The following is an 18,994-nucleotide window of genomic DNA, read 5'->3' as shown; positions in this document are numbered from 1 at the left end:
GCGGCACGGAGACATCGGGCAGCGGCACGGAGCGGCACGGAGACATCGGGGAGCGGCACGGAGACATCGGGGCAGGAAGACATCGGGGAGCGGCACGGAGACATCGGGGAGCGGCACGGAGACAACGGGCAGCGGCACGGAGACATCGGGCAGCGGCACGGAGACATCGGTGAGCAGCATGGAGACATCGGGCAGCGGCACGGAGACTTCGGGCAGCGGCACGGAGCGGCACGGAGACATCGGGCAGCGGCACGGAGCGGCACGGAGACATCGGGGAGCGGCACGGAGACATCGGGGCACGAAGACTTCGGGGAGCGGCACGGAGACATCGGGGAGCGGCACGGAGACATCGGGGCACGGAGACAACGGGCAGCGGCACGGAGACATCGGGCTACGGCACGGAGACATCGGGCAGCGGCACGGAGACATCGGGCAGCAGCACGGAGACATCGGTGAGCAGCACGGAGACATCGGGGAGACTTCAGTGGAAGAAGAGCAGCGGATCCCGGGACAGCGTATCTCCTGACAAGTAAGCAGATGTGCCGAACATCTGCAATCTATTCTTCACTGTGTTTTTCACTGTGTTTTTCACTTAAATGATCCTGTGTTCACTGTTTTTATTCTATTCTTCACTGTTCTCCACATCTGCTAACTTGTCGGGAGATAATATACGCGCAGAACAGTGAAGAATAGATTGCAGATGTTTGTATACATCTGCTAACTTATCAGAAGACATTCTTTTTCAATTAATTAACACATTTTATTCCCGAACCATGGTCCCTTTGAAAAATGCTCGAGTCTCCCATTGACTTCAATGGGGCTCGTTATTCGAGACGAGCACTCGAGCATCAGGAAAAGTTTGTCTCGAATAACGAGTACCCGAGCATTTTAGTGCTCGCTCATCTCTAATCAGCACCTCATCAACTAGAGCTGCCAGAGAGAAATGGAAGGTATTTTTGGAATCAGAAACAAAAAAATTAAAGGAAACCTACCACTTGAAGTGGCAGGTTTCCGATGGCAATACCGAGCACCACCTCAGGGTGAGCTGGTGCCGGAGCTTATTTTAGTTAGTGTTTTAAACTGCGGTATCGCGGAACTGCAGGGACTAAAAGTTACAGAGATGGAAAAAAAAAAAATTCTTGCTGAAATGAGTCTTTTATTATAATTTACATGAAATGGCGTCTGATAATATTCTCAGATCTGTACAATAAGACAATAATCACTCCCAGAGATGATCCCATAGACAATGATGAAGTTACTGGAGAAATTTTACATTTTAAAACTGAGCAGAAGTATTTTCCATGTTGCATGGAGGTTATTCTTCATTTTGGAACCAAAAATTTATGTTTTTAATAATAAAAAGTGATTTTTTTTGTTTTGGAAGTGCACCTGCTCAGAGTTTGGGCATTTTTGTGCCTATTTTGCGCCTTTTTAGGCGCAAATTAGTGATAGATCCCGTGCAAACATCTGTGTAGGAGGCACTCACTATGTCAGATAAGGTGCAGGGATTCAAAACCACTAAGTGCCGAAATTTGCCGTGCGCCAGAAAATGGCGCATAAATGCGTCAAATTAACGAGATGCGCCACATTTTTGCGCAAAAAAAGCTCAAAACAGTCTAACAGACTATGATAAATGTCCCCCATTATCTAAGTGCATGTCCAAATTATCAGTGGTTCAAGTCAATCTGTAGTATATGGACAACCTTCATGGACTACATCGCCGTCATCTGGATGTACAGACACAACGCTAAAAATCCATCTTTGGGAACAATCCTTCAGCAGGTTTTCAGTGAAATTACAAATTATCTGATCAGGAATTACATTTTTACCATTTGGCAACAAATCCTGAGGACATGGCAATGTTTTTGATAGATAACATATATGTTTTTGTGTCTGACATCCCCTAATTACAGAGAGAAACTTTTTGGAACAGAACAATTTATTATAAGTTAGAAATCCCAAAAACTATTATAAAAGGAATCCAGAGAAAAAATATGTTTATTCAAAAAATGTCCAGTCTGTTTTTGTGGTCTAAGGTCCTTCTAGCACCAAATGTTCTTTTAGAAATATCTAAAAATGCTTCTATGAAATCGGGACAAATAAACGCGTACATCAAAGGGTTAGTGCAAGTTGTCAATGAGGCCAAGGCCGTGGTGAGGTTAAGACTCTTAAAAACAATGGAATTTGGAAGTTTTTCTTCGGTCGTGAAGGAAGTGAGAAAAGAGAAGATGTGATGTGGAAGCCAACAAAGGGCAAAGCACATCTGGATCGAAAAAATAAGTTTTAAGCTCCTGGTGTAACTTGCTGGATTCTTCCAATGATAGAAGAGTCCTGTGATAATGAGACATGAAATGATGGTCAGGAAAGGTATGAAGAACCCAAGGACAAAGGCGGTGGCCACTATGGACTGATACTGGACCTTCTCGTTATGGAGAACACCGTACACACATTTGGTGGAGTTCTGACAATCATATGTGTTCTTAAAGATGAAATAAGGAACACTGACCCCAAGAGAGAAGATCCAGATGACCAGAAGTTCCTTATAGGCCAACCCCTTGGTCCGGTAGGAAATATATCGAAAAGGAAGCAGGACAACCAAGCAATAGTCTATGCTGAACAAAGTGAGTATAAGGGCGCTCACAATCATGTAGAGATGGAAAATAGCACTGTTCAACCTACAAAAGAAGGAACCAAGGGGCCAGTGAAGATCTAAGACAAAGTAGACCAGGTTCAGAGATTGGAATATTGAGAAGATAAATCCGACAAAGAATAAATGAAGGTATAAGAACGCACGGTATTTCTTCTCCATCCTAAAGAATTGGATCCAAAGGACAAAGCAATTTACTGGTGGCCCCAATAGGAAGACCAAAGCACAAATCACAGCAGATACAACATTGGTGACATGTCGGCCATCTTCCCTGTCTGTGACATTACAATATGTCTTCCAGGTCATGTTGAGGTCAGGACTTGGGTAATTCTCCATTGTCTTTGCCAATAGGGATTTCCTGCTGATTATAAGGAGAAAATAACTTTACTTTGTTTTTATGTGTAATTCATTGTTTTCATTACATTAACACAACATATCAGTCTTTTGTGTACATCATATTGAAAGGTGTTGGAACATGTGAGAGGAATCCACGTGTTATGGTCATGTGACCAACAAATCTACACCATAGTTACACCCACACACTTCAGTTAAGCAGATTCTAATCCCCCCAACTTCTAATTCCGATGCTGAGACTGGGTTTACTCCAGGAGGCTGACCACACCACCAAACATCCATAGGCTGACCACACCACCAATCATCCAGAGGCTGACCACACCACCAATCATCCAGAGGCTGACCACACCACCAATCATCCAGAGGCTGACCACACCACCAATCATCCATAGGCTGAATCATCCAGAGGCTGACCACACCACCAAACATCCAGAGGCTGACCACACCACCAATCATCCAGAGGCTGACCACACCACCAATCATCCAGAGGCTGACCGCACCACCAATCATCCAGAGGCTGACCACACCACCAATCATCCAGAGGCTGACCACACCACCAATCATCCAGAGGCTGACCACACCACCAATCATCCAGAGGTTGACCACACCACCAATCATCCAGAGGCTGACCACACCACCAATCATCCAGAGGCTGACCACACCACCAAACATCAAGAGGCTGACCCCACCACCAATCATCCAGAGGCTGACCACACCACCAATCATCCAGAGGCTGACCACACCACCAATCATCCAGAGGCTGACCACACCACCAATCATCCAGGGGCTGACCACACCACCAATCATCCAGAGGCTGACCACACCAACAATCATCCAGAGGCTAACCACACCACCAATCATCCAAAGGCTGACCACACCATCAATCATCCAGAGGCTGACCACACCACCAATCATCCAGAGGCTGACCACACCACCAATCATCCAGAGGCTGACCACACCAACAATCATCCAGAGGCTGACCACACCACCAATCATCCAGAGGCTGACCACACCAACAATCATCCAGAGGCTAACCACACCACCAATCATCCAGAGGCTGACCACACCACCAATCATCCAGAGGCTGACCACACCACCAATCATCCAGAGGCTGACCACACCACCAATCATCCAGAGGCTGACCACACCACCAATCATCCAGAGGCTGACCACACCACCAATCATCCAGAGGCTGACCACACCACCAATCATCCAGAGGCTGACCACACCACCAATCATCCAGAGGCTGACCAAACCAACAATCATCCAGAGGCTAACCACACCACCAATCATCCAAAGGCTGACCACACCACCAATCATCCAGAGGCTGACCACACCACCAATCATCCAGAGGCTGACCACACCACCAATCATCCAGAGGCTGACCACACCACCAATCATCCAGAGGCTGACCACACCAACAATCATCCAGAGGCTAACCACACTACCAATCATCCAGAGGCTGACCACACCACCAATCATCCAGAGGCTGACCACACCACCAATCATCCAGAGGCTGACCACACCACCAATCATCCAGAGGCTGACCACACCACCAATCATCCAGAGGCTGACCACACCAACAATCATCCAGAGGCTGACCACACCACCAATCATCCAGAGGCTGACCACACCACCAATCATCCAGAGGCTGACCACACCACCAATCATCCAGAGGCTGACCACACCACCAATCATCCAGAGGCTAACCACACCACCAATCATCCAAAGGCTGACCACACCACCAATCATCCAGAGGCTGACCACACCACCAATCATCCAGAGGCTGACCACACCACCAATCATCCAGAGGCTGACCACACCAACAATCATCCAGAGGCTGACCACACCACCAATCATCCAGAGGCTGACCACACCACCAATCATCCAGAGGCTGACCACACCACCAATCATCCAGAGGCTGACCACACCACCAATCATCCAGAGGCTGACCACACCACCAATCATCCAGAGGCTGACCACACCACCAATCATCCAGAGGCTGACCACACCACCAATCATCCAGAGGCTGACCACACCAACAATCATCCAAAGGCTGACCACACCACCAATCATCCAGAGGCTGACCACACCACCAATCATCCAGAGGCTGACCACACCACCAATCATCCAGAGGCTGACCACACCACCAATCATCCAGAGGCTGACCACACCACCAATCATCCAGAGGCTGACCACACCACCAATCATCCAGAGGCTGACCACACCACCAATCATCCAGAGGCTGACCACACCACCAATCATCCAGAGGCTGACCACACCACCAATCATCCAGAAGCTGACCACACCACCAATCATCCAGAGGCTGACCACACCACCAATCATCCAGGGAACACCTGGTGCATCAGGAGATTTTCTCTAGAAAGTAACACACTTCAGGATAGGGCTCAGTCAGTAGCTTCTGCTTCCATTTGACCACATCAACAAACGAAACAGATATCTAAATCTGGACAACTGAAGGAAACAGTGACAGGGGTCATAGTCAGACATCCACAAAACACCTCAACAATTTTCATCCCAAAAGGACACGGGAACATGACCAACTATCTCTGCAAACATTGGAAGTGAATTTGTTTTGGAACAGTTGAGGGAACCTTGTGATGTATGAAGTATTCTACCACCTCCAGCTTTATTTCCTGTATGGGATCTTTGCACGGTTTGAATATTGAATATTTTCAGTGTGTTTGGGGGTGAGTAAATAAAGATGTGCCTATTAATAGTTAATGGAAACCACAACGGTAATGGTGAAGTCACTACTCAAGAGCAGGAGAAGATTCATGAGATGGTGGAGTGATCTAGAAGTCACCTCCTACGATGGGGATGTCTGTGATGGCCTGGGTAGGGAAGCTTATGGCTATGATCTTACTGTTGAGCACCATAGGTGTGGGAAGTACAGTTAACTTCATGACATTTCCATGGCGTCAAGCAGTAGATGAAGCTAAAAAACCACAGAAAGGAAAAACTTGTAACAACCCAAGTACCAAAACCTCCTCTAAGGTCACTTTTACGGGGGGGCAGATTCCGACACCAAAAATTCTGTTTTAAAATTCATCCAGATATTGTCCTCTACCGATGTATATGAGGATGCAGTATGACGTCATACTGGATGGAAACCTCCAGTGATGAATCTGGCAGAAAACTAGTCAAAGTATTTCCATCTGAGTGTGTCCTTATGTCTTCCAAACCTAAAAAAAATTGATTCATAGGGGCAGATTTACTTACCCGGTCTATTCGTGATCCAGCGGCCCGTTCTCTGCGGTGGATTCGGGTCCGGCCAGGATTCATTAAGATAGTTCCTCCGACGTCCACCAGGTGGCACTGCTGCGCTGAAGTTCCCCGGAACGCACAAGAATACACCGAGCCGGGCTGAGTGAAGGTAAGTGCAAGCTCCGCAACACATTTGTTTTTTAAATGTGGCGTTTTTTCCGAATCCGTCGGGTTTTCGTTCGGCCATGCCCCCCCCATTTCCGTCGCGTGCATGCCAGCGCTGATGCGCCACAATCCGATTGCGTGCGCCAAAATCCCGGGGCAATTCAGGCGCAAATCGGAAATATTCGGGTAACACGTCGGGATAACGCGAATCGGGCCCTTAGTAAATGACCCCCATAATGTTGTGGAATTCTTATTGGACTAAGATGATATAATAGAGGGAAGAGTAATAACCTCCCTGTTCTTTCAGCCTCCAGTCTCCCTTCAGACCAGTTGGAAAAGGCTCAGGACTGTGTGGATCTTTTTTGGGAATTTGTACAATCCTATATGTGGGTAATTTGGGGTTTCTAGTCGTTATCTAATTAGAAGCTGACGAGTGCTGCACATAGCTGTAGTCCGTGTATTTGTGTTACTATTAGAGACAGAACCATCTAATGGCTGCCAGGTCTGATGCTGCTGGAGAAAAGCAAAAATTTCTATGCCCCCCTGAGGATACAGACCGTACCCTGCACAACATAACATCTACTACACTTCCTGGTCCCGTTACACTTCCTCATTGCATTGCGGACGTAGAAACTGTATTAACCCTTATTCTGGACGCAATGTGACATCTCATATGTAATTCATTCTGGTGACTGGGTCCTTGTGTTCTACAATCTAGGTCCATTATACAGTACAATACAGAACACCTACTGCTACACACAGGGAACACATCTGTCATGTATCCTGGATGGAGCACGAGCTCCCATCAGAACCATTATCTGTGTTTTCTAGTTAGTTAATGTACAATGGATGTATTGTCAGACAGATATATAGATAGATAGAGAGACAGAAAGACAGAGAGACAGACAGACAGACAAATAGACAGACAGACAGATAGACAGATAGACAAAAAGATACACAGACAGATAGAATATATGGACTATAATGACTTACCTACTTAGACTTGGACCACTCTTTGCCACAGACAATTTCTTAGTAAAGTCCTGAGTCGCCGTCTCTGTATAAACTGAGCAGTGATTGCCAGGAACCGATGAGATCACTCCAGAAGGTGCACAGTCACGCTCTCTAATATGTCCTCATCTTTATATGAGAAACTGCATAGAAGGATGAAAAAACTAGAAATCAAATATATATCTAGGATGATAGATGATAGATATGAGATAGACGATAGATGATACCTAGATCTGCCTCCTCCTCGGACCTGAATACTTTGGTGAAATACACATTTGTCCACCTTCTGCTTCACCGTGCGATCCCAGTGCCGGCTGCTAGGGGGCAGTAGTGGTGATGTAGTGACATCATGGAGCTCTCATCTACATTCAACAGAGTAATGTTCCCCTTGTCTGTCAGGTACATGGTACAATTTGTTGACTACACTTTGGACATGTAAGGTCACAGAGATGTCCCCTCACCTCTTCTTCTTCCAGACCTGTGTAGGGATCAGGACATACAAGGTCCCAATTTACCACAGTCTCATGCAATAATTCTCATATGATACGTGTTTTATCTCAAAATATATTTCCATTAAGAGCATTCCACATAGTTATAGAGTTGTCCTTCCTTCCCCGTCCTCGAGGGCATCTCCAGATAAATATGTGTATTACGACTTATAGGGGGTCTTCCGAGCTCCCGTGAGATTCCATGAGCCGGTGTTGTGTAGCGAACCCATGTTCACTACACAAAAAAAGTTTTTGATCTGCATAGCAGGAAAGGAGCAGAACTTCTGCAGTGAGATGTTATATTGCAGCACAGGAACGCCGTGGATGTTGTGTATCTGTACTTTTCAAAGGCATTTGATACAGTGTCCCAGAAAAGGTTGGCACATAAAATGAGACTGCTGGGACTGGAGGAAAATCTGTATATTTGGGTTAGAAATTGGCTTAGGGATAAAAAACAGAGGGTCGTCATTAATGGCACATTCTCAGATTGGGTTGATGTTACCAGTAGTGGCCACAGGGGTCAGTATTAATATTTTTATTAATGACCTCATAGAGGGTTTACACAGTAGAGTTTCAATATTTCCGGATGATACTAAGCTCTGTAAAGTAATTAATACAGAGGAGGGTAGTATAATATTACAGATGGATTTGTGGAAAAGGGAGGAATGGGCAGAGAAATGGCTAATGAGGGTTACTGTAGGAAAATGTAAGGTTATGCCAGTAGTGGACTGTAATACAGACAATTTGGGTGATAGCACAAGGTCCAAGGCTTCTAGTGGGCCCATGGCCTCCCACCAAGTTTTGTACTGAGGAAGTACACTCATGAAATCCACTTACATGTGTCCCTGCTCTCAATACACATGTACAAAAGCACCAGTGCAGGATCTTTAAAGGCCCTCCAAAGGTCCTGAAACCACAGATTGAAAGCAGGTAGAAGGGACACATCCTCCTTTCCCCAAGAAGATGATTCTAGTAGCAGATGTAAGAAGTGATTCCAGACTTGTAGGAGCCGTAATATTCATATAGCCCAGAAACCAAGCCAGTCTTATCTGCCCCTGGGTTATACACTAACTGCAGCAGAGAAAGACTTGGGGGTAATAAAGCAAATGGGATAGATTCTAAAGATAAGGACAAGGTTTTGCCCTTACACAAATCACTGGTCAGACCACACATGGAATATTATGCAGCGTTTTGACCGCCAGTGTATAAAAAGGACATAGTAGAACTGGAAAAGGTGCAGAGAAGAGCAGCCAAGATTATTAGGGGAATGTGGGGACTAGAAAACAATGATAGATTACAAACTATGAAACACCTAGTGGAGAGGCGGTTCTACCATCACCATAGACAGGGGGTATCCTCTACACCTAGTGGAGAGGCGGTTCTACCATCACCATAGACAGGGGGCATCCTCTACACCTAGAGGATAGGAGGTTCTACCATCACCATAGACAGGGGGCATCCTCTACACCTAGAGGAGAGGAGGTTCTACCATCACCATAGACAGGGGGCATCCTCTACACCTAGAGGAGAGGAGGTTCTACCATCACCATAGACAGGGGCATCCACTACACCTAGAGGAGAGGAGGTTCTACCATCATCATAGACAGGGGGCATCCTCTACACCTAGAGGAAAGGAGGTTCCACCATCACCATAGACAGGGGGCATCTCCTACACCTAGAGGAGGGGAGGTTCTACCATCGCCATAGACAGGGGGCATCCTCTACACCTAGAGGAAAGGAGGTTCCACCATCACCATAGACAGGGGGCATCCTCTACACCTAGAGGAGCGGAGGATCTATCATCACCATAGACAGGGGACATCCTCTACACCTAGAGGAGAGGAGGTTCTACCATCATCATAGACAGGGGGCATCCTCTACACCTAGAGGAGAGGTGGTTCTACCATCATCATAGACAGGGGGCATCCTCTACACCTAGAGGAGAGGTGGTTCTACCATCACCATAGACAAGGGGCATCCTCTACAACTGGAGGAGAGGAGAGTCTACCATCACCATAGACAGTTGGCATCCTCTACATCTAGAGGAGAGAAGGTTCTACCATCATCATAGACAGGGGGCATCCTCTACACCTAGAGGATAGGAGGTTCCACCGTCACCATAGACAGGGGGCATCCTCTACACCTAGAGGAGAGGAGGTTCCACCGTCACCATAGACAGGGGACATCCTCTACACCTAAAGGATAGGAGGTTCCACCGTCACCATAGACAGGGGACATCCTCTACACCTAGAGGATAGGAGGTTCCACCGTCACCATAGACAGGGGACATCCTCTACACCTAGAGGAGAGGAGGTTCTACCATCACCATAGACAGTAGTCATCCTCTACATCTAGAGAAGAGGAGGTTCTATCATCACCATAGACAGGGAGCATCCTCTACACCTAGTGAACAGGGTTCTACCATCACCATAGACAGGGGGCATCCTCTACACCTAAGGGAGAGGAGGTTCTATCATCACCATAGACGGGGGGCATCCTCTACACCGAGAAGAGAAGAGGTTCTACCGTCACCAAAGACAGGGGGCATCCTATACACCTAGAGGAGAGGAGTTTCTACCATCGCCATAGACAGGGGCATCCTCTACACCTAGAGTAGAGGAGTTTCTACCCTCATTATAGACAGTGGGCATCCTTTACACCTAGAGGAGAGGAGGTTCTACCATCACCATAGACAGGGGGCATTCTCCAAACCTAGAGGAGAGGAGGTCCTAACATCACTATAGACAGGGGGCATCCTCTACACCTAAAGGAGAGGTGGTTCTACCATCACCACAGACAGGGGGCATCCTCTACACCAAAAGTAAAGGGGGTTCTACCATCACCAAAGATAGGGGGCATCCTCTACACCTAGAGGAGCGGAGGTTCTACCATCACTATAGACAGGGGGCATACTCTACACCTGGAGTAGCGGAGTTTCTACCCTCATTATAGACAGTGGGCATCCTCTAGACCTAGATGAGAGGCGGTTCTATCATCACCATAGGCAGGGGGCATCTTCTACACTTAGAGTAGAGGAGGTTCTACCATAATCATAGACAGGAGGCATCCTCTACACCTAGAGGAGAGGTAGTTCGACCATCACCATAGACAGGTGGCATCCTCTATACCTAGAGTAGAGGCGGTTCTACCATCACCAAAGACAGGGGGCATCCTATACACCTAGAGCAGAGGTGGTTCTACCATCACCATAAACAGGGGCATCCTCTACACCTAAAAGAGAAGAGGTTCTACCTTCATGAAAGACAGGGGCATCCTCTACGCCTAGAGTATAGGAGGTTCTACCATCACCATAGACAGGGGACATACTCTACACCTAGATGAGAGGCGGTTCTACCATCACCATACACAGGGGGAATCCTCTACACCTAGAGGAGAGGAGGTTCTACCATCACCATCGACAGGGGACATCCTCTACACCTAAAGAAAAGGAGGTTCTACCATCACCATAGACAGGGGGCATCCTCTACACCTAGAGGACGGGAGGTTCTACCATCACCATAAACAGGGGGCATCCTCTTCACCTACAGAAAAGGAGGTTCTACCATCACCATAGACAGGGGGCATCCTCTACACCTAGAGGAGAGGAGGTTCTACCATCACCATAGATGAGAACAGACACTACACCTAGAGGAGAGGAGGTTCTACCATCATCATAGACAAGGGGCATCCTCTACACCTAGAGGAGAGGTGGTTCTACCATCACCATAGACAAGGGGCATCCTCTACAACTGGAGGAGAGGAGATTCTACCATCACCATAGACAGTTGGCATCCTCTACATCTAGAGGAGAGGAGGTTCTACCATCATCATAGACAGGGGGCATCCTCTACACCTAGAGGAGAGGAGGTTCTACCATCATCATAGACAGGGGGCATCCTCTGCACCTAGAGGAGTGGAGGTTCTACCATCACCATAGACAGAGGGCATCCTCTACACCTAGAGGAGAGGAGGTTCTACCATCACCATAGACAGGGGCCATCCTCTATGCCTAGAGGAGAGGAGGTTCTACCATCACCATAAACAGGGAGCATCCTCTACACCTAGAGGAGAGGAGGTTCTACCATCGCCATAGACAGGGGGCATCCTCTACACCTAGAGGAGAGGCGGCTCTACCATCACCATAGACATGGGCATCGCCCACACCTAGAGGAGAGGTGGTTCTACCATCACCCTAGACAGGGGGCATCCTCTACACCTAGAGGAGAGGGGGTTCTACCATCACCATAGAAAGGGGGCATCCTCTACACCTAGAGGAGAGGAGGTTCTACCATCGCCATAGACATAGATTATTTAATGTAAGAGCAGTGAGACTATGGAACTCTCTGCCGCAGGAGGTTGTTATGGAGGACTCCATGTACTTGTTCAGGAGAGGTCTGGATGCCTTTCTGGAGAGCAAAAATCTCATGGGTTTTGGGGAGAAAAAAAAAGTTTAATTCCTATAGGATGGACCTGCATCTTTTTCTAACCTTATATACTGTGATACAATACATTAACTGGTGTCATTGTAAGATATTAGCTATTTCCTTCTTATTCCGGTAAACTAAACAAGAGAATTCGCTGAAGGCTTTGTTAGGTTTGGTTATTTATGTTTTTTTGGAGATCAGAGATTGAATAGAAAAAACTTTCTTAAAATGTGGACAAACAAATGCGTACATTACTGGGTTTATACAAGTAGTCAATGAGGCCAAAGCTGTGGAGAGTTGAAGACCCCTGACAATCAACAAATCTTCTTCAGTAATAGAAGATGACAGAAAGGAGAAGACATGATGAGGAAACCAACAAAGGGCAAAGCACAACTGGATGGAGAAAATGAGTTTGAGGCTTGTGGTATATTTGGAGTTTTTCTTCCTGTGATAGAACAGTCCGGTGATGATGAAACAGGAAATGATGACCAAGAAGGGCATGACGAAGCCAAGTACAAAGGCGGTGGTCACTATGGACTGATACTGGACCTTCTCATTGTGGAGAACACTATACAGACATTTGGTTGAGTTCTGACAATTATATGTGTTTTTGAAGATGAAGTAAAGAACACTGACCCCAAGAGAGAAGATCCAGATGGCCAGGACCTTCTTATTAGCCAACCCCTTGGTCCTATAAATATTGTATCGAATGGGAAACAGAACCACCAGGCAATAGTCTATACTGAAAAGGGCAAGAATGAGGGCGCTCACAAACATGTAGAGATGGAAAATGGCACCATGCAACCTACACAGGAAAGACCCAAAGGGCCAGTGAAGATCTAAGGCAAAGTAGACCGTGTTCAGAAGTTGGAATATTGAGAAGATAAAGCCTGCAAAGAAAAAATGAAGGTATAAGATTGTCCGGTATTTCTTCTCCATCTTGAAGAATTTTATCCATAGGACAAAGCCATTCACTGGTGGCCCCAATAAGAAAACCAAGGAACAAATTACAGCAGATACAACACTGGTGACATGGACTTGGCGGCCATCTTCCCTGTCTGTGAGATTACAATATATATTCCAAGTTATTGTATGGTCAAGACTTGATTCATTCTCCATTTTCTTGGTGTAAACGGAATCACTGTGGATAATAAAGAGACAGATTAACAATGTTTTGTGTGGGAGACAATCACGAGAGAAGAAACATGGTGTGAAAAAAATGTAGGTACTTCTCATGGTCAGCAGGTTATTGTCTTCTCTAGAAGGGAAGTTATAGATCACAGTGGGTGCAGTGCATACTGTAAAAAATATGCAAATTATATCCCTAGAAGGAAAAAAATTCATATTCTCTTTGGTGACAGTGAAGTCCTGGACAAATGATGTGACTGGTGAAGGGTCATCATTAAGATTGGCTTCGCCATGTTCAGTAGATGAAACATGGAAGGGTATGTCTGCCATATTTTACAGACTGAAAACTGTTCAGAAACAAAACATACATCATCATAGTCACAAACGGATGGTCAGCCAAGCCACACATGGCAAATACAAGACCGATGGACCAAATAATCATGGCTAGATCTTCGTTGATGCTTCCATTCTAGGCTTTGCAATTGCCCTTAAATGTGTCAATGTTGGGTTCTTACTTAGCATTTAGGTTTGTCATGATTCTGCAATTGTTACAGAGTAATACTCTTACTCTTGGGGTTGCCATTTCTATTTAGAGGCAGAGTTAGAGTCCTGTCATTACCCAAAAATGCAATAATCCAGAGAATAATTCTAGATGTATAAACACATGCAGGACAGAGATGTTACCTCTGATATCAGGAATCTATGAAGTTAAGATCATTCGATAGACCTTTGAGGGTAGATATGATCCAGGATATACGTCGTATGGTCTCGTCTCATACTTATCTTCAGTTTACATCCAACCCCTAGAAGATCATTGTGTAACAGGAAGTGAAAAAATCTTGTTCTGACTTCACTTTTCACAAATGTTGTAATCTGAGCTCTTGCTCGAGATTTCTTCACTTGTCAAATCTGCTGAAAAAGTCCTTTCCTTCCATGATGTACGGGGGGGGGGGGGGGGGTGTATTGTGTGTCTGAGAACATGTATGTGAGGAGTGTGTATATCTGTACATAGATGTGTGAAGAAGGATGTTCTCATTATTGTATATATGTAGTGTGTATAATTTTTGTCTTGGTATGTTGTATATTGTATGTATATGAATATATATATGTATATATGTTTTGCTAGTGTGCAAGATATGATGTATTTTCTAATATTTGTAAGGTTCCGATTTTTTGGTTTCTAGTGATTCCAGAATGTAACAAGCTACAAGCTAGGCTCCCTAAACCCCTTAAAGGGCACCTACCACCACGAATCTACCTATAAAGGTAGATCGGGTGGTAGGTGGATGTATGGGACGTGAGGATAGCCCTTTTTAGAGCTAATCCTCACGTCCCCGCTAGCCTAGCATAAACTTTATTGCCCTAATATGTTAATTTAATTAAGCGGCTATCGGGGCGTGGAGTAGCCGGACACGAGGCTACACTGCGCGGCTACTCCACGCCCCAGTAGCTGCTTTCCCCCGCCTACCCTGTGATCTTCGGCGCGCAGCTCCTGGCAGCTGCGCGCCCTCGTCCGAGAAGCCGGAGTTCTGCGCATGCGCAGTAACTCCGGCCTCGTTCCCGAGATCGCGCATCTTGGCCGGAGTTACTGCGCATGCGCAGAACTCCGGCTTCTCGGACGAGGGCGCGCAGCTGCCAGGAGCTGCGCGCCGAAGATCACAGGGTAGGCGGGGGAAAGCAGCTACTGGGGCGTGGAGTAGCCGCGCCGTGTAGCCTCGTGTCCGGCTACTCCACGCCCCGGTAGCCGCTTAATTAAATTAACATATTAGGGCAATAAAGTTTATGCTAGGCTAGCGGGGACGTGAGGATTAGCTCTAAAAAGGGCTATCCTCACGTCCCATACATCCACCTACCACCCGATCTACCTTTATAGGTAGATTCGTGGTGGTAGGTTCCCTTTAACGACTTGGCCTTTTTTATTTTTTTCGCTTCCATTTTTCACTCACCAACTTCAAAAATCTATAACTTTTTTATTTTTCCACATAAAGAGCTGTGTTATTGCTTATTTTCTGCGTAACAAATTGCACGTCATAGTGACGGTATTTAATATTCCATGGTGTGTACTGGGAAGCAGGAAAAAAATTCCAAATGCAGTGAAAATGGTGAAAAACCACATTTGCAACGTTTTCTTGTGGGCTTGGATTTTACAGCTTTCACTCTGCATCCCAAATGACATGTCTACTTTATTCTTTGGGTCGGTACGATCACGTGGATACCAAATTTGTATAGGTTTTATAATGTTTTCATACATTTAAAAAAATTAAAACCTCCTGTACAAATTTTTATTTTGCCATCTTCTGGCACCAATAACTTTTTCATACTTTGGTGTACAGAGCTGTGGGTAGTGTCATTTTTTGCGAATTTTGATGGTGTTTTCATTGCTATAATTTTTGGGACTGTGCGACATTTTGAGCACTTTTTATAAATTTTTTTATATTTTTCAAAATGGCAAAAAAATGCCATTTTCGACTTTGGACGCTATTTTCCGTTACGGGGTTAAACGCAGTGAAAAACCGTTATTATATTTTGATAGATCCCTAGGTTGTCTGATTCATCGTATCATATACTGCCATACTACTGTAAGGCAGTATATGTGGATTTTACTCGCCCGTTAATTACAATGTGCAATTAGCACATTGTAATGCATGGGTTAAAACGAAGTAGCCTCAGGTATTCGAAACACCCGAGGCTACCATGGCGACGGATCGCTGCTTCCAGTGACGTCATCAGGGATTGACGGTCCGCGACAAGATGGCGGAGCCCACGTGGTGCCATCTCTTTGAAGCCGCCGGCAGCATTGCCGGCGGCGATCGAGGTGAAAACACCCGCGATCGGGTGTATGGGGTGGGGGGGTGTAGTCACAGAGGGGCCAGAGCGCCCATGCTGACCCCTGACCACTGCTGGCTATGATAGAAAGGTGTCAGGACACAGGACATGGCAGCTCGCTGTGTATGGGGGGTGTTGTCACAGAGGGGTCAAAGCGCCCATGCTGACCCCTGACCACTGCTGGCTATGATAGAAAGGTGTCAGGACACACAGGACATGACAGCTCGCTGTGTATGGGGGGTGTTGTCACAGAGGGGTCAAAGCACCCATGCTGACCCCTGACCACTGCTGGCTATGATAGAAAGGTGTCAGGACACACAGGACATGACAGCTCGCTGTGTATGGGGGTGTAGTCACAGAGGGGTCAGAGCGCCCCATGCTGACACCTGACCACTGCTGGCTATGATAGAAAGGTGTCAGGACACAGGACATGGCAGCTCGCTGTGTATGGGGGGTGTAGTCATAGAGAGGTCAGAGCACCCATGCTGACCCCTGACCACTGCTGGCTATGATAGAAAGGTGTCAGGACACACAGGACATGGCAGCTCGCTGTGTATGGGGGGAGTAGTCACAGAGGGGTCAGAGCACCCATGCTGACCCCTGACCACTGCTGGCTATGATAGAAAGGTGTCAGGACACACAGGACATGGCAGCTCGCTGTGTATGGGGGGTGTAGTCACAGAGGGGTCAGAGCACCCATGCTGACCCCTGACCACTGCTGGTTATGATAGAAAGGTGTCAGGACACACAGGACATGGCAGCTCGCTGTGTATGGGGGGTGTAGTCACAGAGGGGTCAGAGCACCCATGCTGACACCTGACCACTGCTGGCTATGATAGAAAGGTGTCAGGACACAGGACATGGCAGCTCCCTGTGTATGGGGGGTGTAGTCACAGAGGGGTCAGAGCACCCATGCTGACACCTGACCACTGCTGGCTATGATAGAAAGGTGTCAGGACACACAGGACATGGCAGCTCGCTGTGTATGGGGGGTGTAGTCACAGAGAGGTCAGAGCGCCCATGCTGACCCCTGACCACTGCTGGCTATGATAGAAAGGTGTCAGGACACACAGGACATGGCAGCTCGCTGTGTATGGGGGGTGTAGTCACAGAGGGGTCGGAGCGCCCATGCTGACCCCTGACCACTGCTGGCTATGATAGAAAGGTAAACAAGAGGGCTTAGGGCTTTTTTGGCATCCTTGATAGTACAACCTACAGGATCTATTATAGTTGAAATTTTCTCTGCTTTTAATGAAAACTTACCATTGTCTGGTTCCCGATATTATTTTCGCGCTGAGTGCGCATGCGCGGGCGGAGCGGTGGCCGGACCGGAATGGCCGCAATCAGGCCGGCATCTCGCGACCATGGAAACCCTCCGTGCTCGCGAGATCTCGGACCCATGCGGCACTTCCAGTTTTCGGCTGCCGGACCCTAACCCGTGCTCATGCGCCAAAATCAGTGACAGCGTTTTTTAATTACACAATGAACGACACATGGTAGGTACCTTTTTGATTGGCTAGGATATATCTTATATACTGCCACCGGGTCAGCCTTTTCATCACCCCCAGATGAAGGCTTGACGGCTGAAACGTACGTCGGGGTCGGCGTGGGGCTTCTTTACTTATGGGTAAGGTCTGACATACTCAGTCTTCACATTTCATTTTTTACTGATAATTGCAGTATTAGGACAATTTTCTTGGTCCTTCCCATACAGCACTTTAATGGATGTCATTTCACTTGAATAATATAATCATACATGGTTTTATCCATACCCCTGCCGTGTTTAGCCAGGGTTATGACCCCCTGAGCATATGTCTAAGTGTACTCATGTTTTTTTGATATATGTAAAACAAAATAAAATTGAATCTTTTAACTCTTTCATGATTGCAATGTGGTGGAATTTTTGTTTTTTGGTTCTTTGAAAGAAAGGTGTCAGGACACACAGGACATGGCAGCTCGCTGTGTATGAGGGGTGTAGTCACAGAGGGGTCAGAGCGCCCATGCTGACACCTGACCACTGCTGGCTATGAAAGAAAGGTGTCAGGACGCACAGGACATGGCAGCTCGCTGTGTATGGGGGGTGTTGTCACAGAGGGGTCAAAGCACCCATGCTGACCCCTGACCACTGCTGGCTATGATAGAAAGGTGTCAGGACAGAGGACATGGCAGCTCCCTGTGTATGGGGGGTGTAGTCACAGAGGGGTCAGAGCGCCCATGCTGACCCCTGACCACTGCTCGCTATGATAGAAAGGTGTCAGGACACACAGGACATGGTAGCTCGCTGTGTATAGGGATGTAGTCACAGAGCGGTCAGAGCACCCATGCTGACCCCTGACCACTGCTGGCTATGATAGAAAGGTGTCAGGACACACAGGACATGGCAGCTCGCTGTGTATGGGGGTGTAGTCACAGAGCAGTCAGAGCGCCCATGCTGACCCCTGACCACTGCTGGCTATGATAGAAAGGTGTCAGAACACACAGGAGATGGCAGCTCGCTGTGTATGGGGGTGTAGTCACACAGGGGTCAGAGCGCCCATGCTGACCCCTGACCACTGCTGGCAATGATAGAAAGGTGTCAGGACACAGGACATGGCAGCTCGCTGTGTATGGGGGGTGTAGTCACAGAGGGGTCAGAGCCCCCATGCTGACCCCTGACCACTGCTGGCTATGATAGAAAGGTGTCAGGACGCACAGGACATGGCAGCTCGCTGTGTATGGGGGGT

The 18,994-nt window shown here is 47.1% G+C and overlaps 2 protein-coding genes across 2 annotated transcripts; both read right to left on the bottom strand.

Moving 5' to 3' along the window:
* Nucleotides 1-2,002: 2,002 nt before the first annotated feature.
* LOC140065274 (chemerin-like receptor 1) lies at nucleotides 2,003-7,495 on the bottom strand. Its single transcript, XM_072112871.1, has 2 exons — nucleotides 7,388-7,495; nucleotides 2,003-3,005 (listed from the first exon to the last, which is right to left on the bottom strand). Exon 2 carries the CDS (start codon nucleotides 2,981-2,983, stop codon nucleotides 2,003-2,005), a length of 981 nt encoding a protein of 326 aa, XP_071968972.1. The 5' UTR covers nucleotides 2,984-3,005; nucleotides 7,388-7,495.
* Nucleotides 7,496-12,403: 4,908 nt separating this feature from the next.
* Nucleotides 12,404-14,254, bottom strand: LOC140065342 (chemerin-like receptor 1). Its single transcript, XM_072112931.1, has 2 exons — nucleotides 14,130-14,254; nucleotides 12,404-13,458 (listed from the first exon to the last, which is right to left on the bottom strand). Exon 2 carries the CDS (start codon nucleotides 13,434-13,436, stop codon nucleotides 12,498-12,500), a length of 939 nt encoding a protein of 312 aa, XP_071969032.1. The 5' UTR covers nucleotides 13,437-13,458; nucleotides 14,130-14,254; the 3' UTR covers nucleotides 12,404-12,497.
* Between the last annotated feature and the right edge of the window lie 4,740 nt (nucleotides 14,255-18,994).

This window comes from Engystomops pustulosus, chromosome 6 (genome assembly GCF_040894005.1).
Source record: "Engystomops pustulosus chromosome 6, aEngPut4.maternal, whole genome shotgun sequence".
Taxonomy (NCBI): Eukaryota; Metazoa; Chordata; class Amphibia; order Anura; family Leptodactylidae; genus Engystomops; species Engystomops pustulosus.
Note: the sequence above shows the minus strand (reverse complement) of the source record. Positions and strands in the feature narration are given on the sequence as shown.

What these genes read in the sequence shown, in the direction of transcription:
- LOC140065274 (XM_072112871.1), bottom strand. Translation starts at nt 2,983, where the DNA reads ATGGAGAATTACCCAAGTCCTGACCTCAACATGACCTGGAAGACATAT.
- LOC140065342 (XM_072112931.1), bottom strand. Translation starts at nt 13,436, where the DNA reads ATGGAGAATGAATCAAGTCTTGACCATACAATAACTTGGAATATATAT.